Genomic DNA, 1,817 nt, shown 5'->3' on the forward strand with positions numbered 1-1,817 from the left:
CGGTACGAGATGCCGCAGTGGCAGTGGTCGCACCACTGGCAGCGGCGCGAGCGGCGGCTCTTCCTCGAGCTGTGCGCCCGCGCGCTCGACCGCTGCGAAGACACCGACGGAACTCTCCGCCCGCGCGTACGTCCATTTCTTGTTTTATCCATTTTTAGACAATTTAACACGCGTAATATGACTACATTTTCCCTTTTTAGTCAAATTGGAAAACTAAATAACAATGAATGTGACGAAATTATATTATAATTACCAGGTGGGAGATGTGAAGAGGCTGGAGCGCGGGTGGCGGTTCATCGTGGAGAACCTGGACCAGCACGCCGAGGTCGAGGAGGAGCTGTTCTTCCCCGCCCTCAAGAAGGTGATCCAGGACGACGAGGGCCAGGCCATCATCGACCACCTCCTCTCCGACCACAAGGACCTTGGTGCGACGATCAGCGCTCCATCCATCTTCCGTGCTCTTCGAATCTAATCTGTGTGTTGTGCAGAGGCCAAGCTGCACAGCATCAAGAAGGAGAAGCTGGAACCGCTTGAAGGAGATGAACGCACCAAGGAGGGCCTTCAGGCATTCACCGACGCCGGTACGCTGTCACGCCGCCGACTGCGCCATTGATCAGTGTATGCTGACAATCCACACGGCATGCGACCAACGACGAGCAGTGGCGGAGCTGTTGGAGGCGTACGGGGAGCACATCAACGAGGAAGAGGAGAAGGTGGTGCCGTTCGTGCAGCGGTTCATGTCGGAGAAGGCGCAGAAGGAGGTGGGCCAGGCGATCAAGAGCCACCATCAGAAGCTCCCCTCGGGCAAGTACGGCCTGCTCATGTTCCGCGACGTGACCGCTGAGATCCCCGAGGAGCTCGCCCTCTTCAACGCCACCTTCCCCTGGATCCTCCGCAAGGTGGTGCCCCTCCTCCAACACTCTCTGTTCATCATTTTTCGGTCTTGTTGTCTTCGTTCGGTCTGAGTTGTGGCCCATCCTTTCTTTCAAACTCACTTCTCACACACCACAACAATCACAGGTCATAATTCCAGTGATGGCAGCAACAGATGGGTTGTACAAGGAGTACAAGACCATCTTCTATGAGCCCTGGCTGTGACCCACAACTCATAATGCAACATTGTTATGCACACTACAAAAGTTGTCAGGAGACAGTGCTCCACCATTTACTTGCAGTCATTTTGTCTGTAGCACTATGCCTGGTTAATTTCTTCAAACAGCAGAGAAATACAGACTGATACAGCCAAGCATCTTGATGGCCCAGGGCTGTGAAAAGTACCATAAAGCAGCTACATGACAAGAACAACAGCTATTGGCAGTAAGTGGCTGACTTGAATACTGGCCATGACTGGTACATTTCACACACCTTTAACCTAAACCACAAGGCCACTAACACCATTTATAGTGGAGCACACTGTGCTGTTGTTCTCTGCCACCACTGCAAACATCAAGCTGGGAGACAGGTCATGCATTCCTTTCTTCTCGCCTCTTGGTCTGCAGATGATAAGGGCTACAGGTGTACTACACCAAATCAAATGATTTTGTGATTCTTGCTGTGTGGAAAAACATTTCCTGAACTTTTCTTTGTCAGAACAAGTTGCCGCACAGTGTTTTTTTAAATCTAGTTTTCTTTTGATTCAACACAGACCAAGATGTCGAGGCATGCGAAGAACAATACGGCGAGCTCGTATTTCACATACGCTGAACGGCAGAAGTTGAAATATGGCACCCAGAAGCAGCGTGTGGGGCGTGATTCCCTCCCAACTTCGACTGGTGCAATCTCACCCTCGCTACCGCCGTGCAGCCTGTCGTCACCGT

The 1,817-nt window shown here is 51.8% G+C and overlaps 1 protein-coding gene across 1 annotated transcript; it reads left to right on the top strand.

The window, feature by feature from the left end:
• Positions 1–9: 9 nt before the first annotated feature.
• ACA1_239090 (hemerythrin hhe cation binding subfamily protein) lies at positions 10–1,098 on the top strand (the record flags this gene model as incomplete). The annotated part of the gene is made up of 5 exons (XM_004335289.1): positions 10–126; positions 257–425; positions 489–581; positions 661–902; positions 1,021–1,098. 5 exons carry the CDS (start codon positions 10–12, stop codon positions 1,096–1,098), a joined length of 699 nt encoding a protein of 232 aa, XP_004335337.1.
• Positions 1,099–1,817: the final 719 nt, after the last annotated feature.

This window comes from Acanthamoeba castellanii (assembly GCF_000313135.1).
Source record: "Acanthamoeba castellanii str. Neff unplaced genomic scaffold scf7180000084763, whole genome shotgun sequence".
Classification (NCBI taxonomy): Eukaryota; Discosea; order Longamoebia; family Acanthamoebidae; genus Acanthamoeba; species Acanthamoeba castellanii.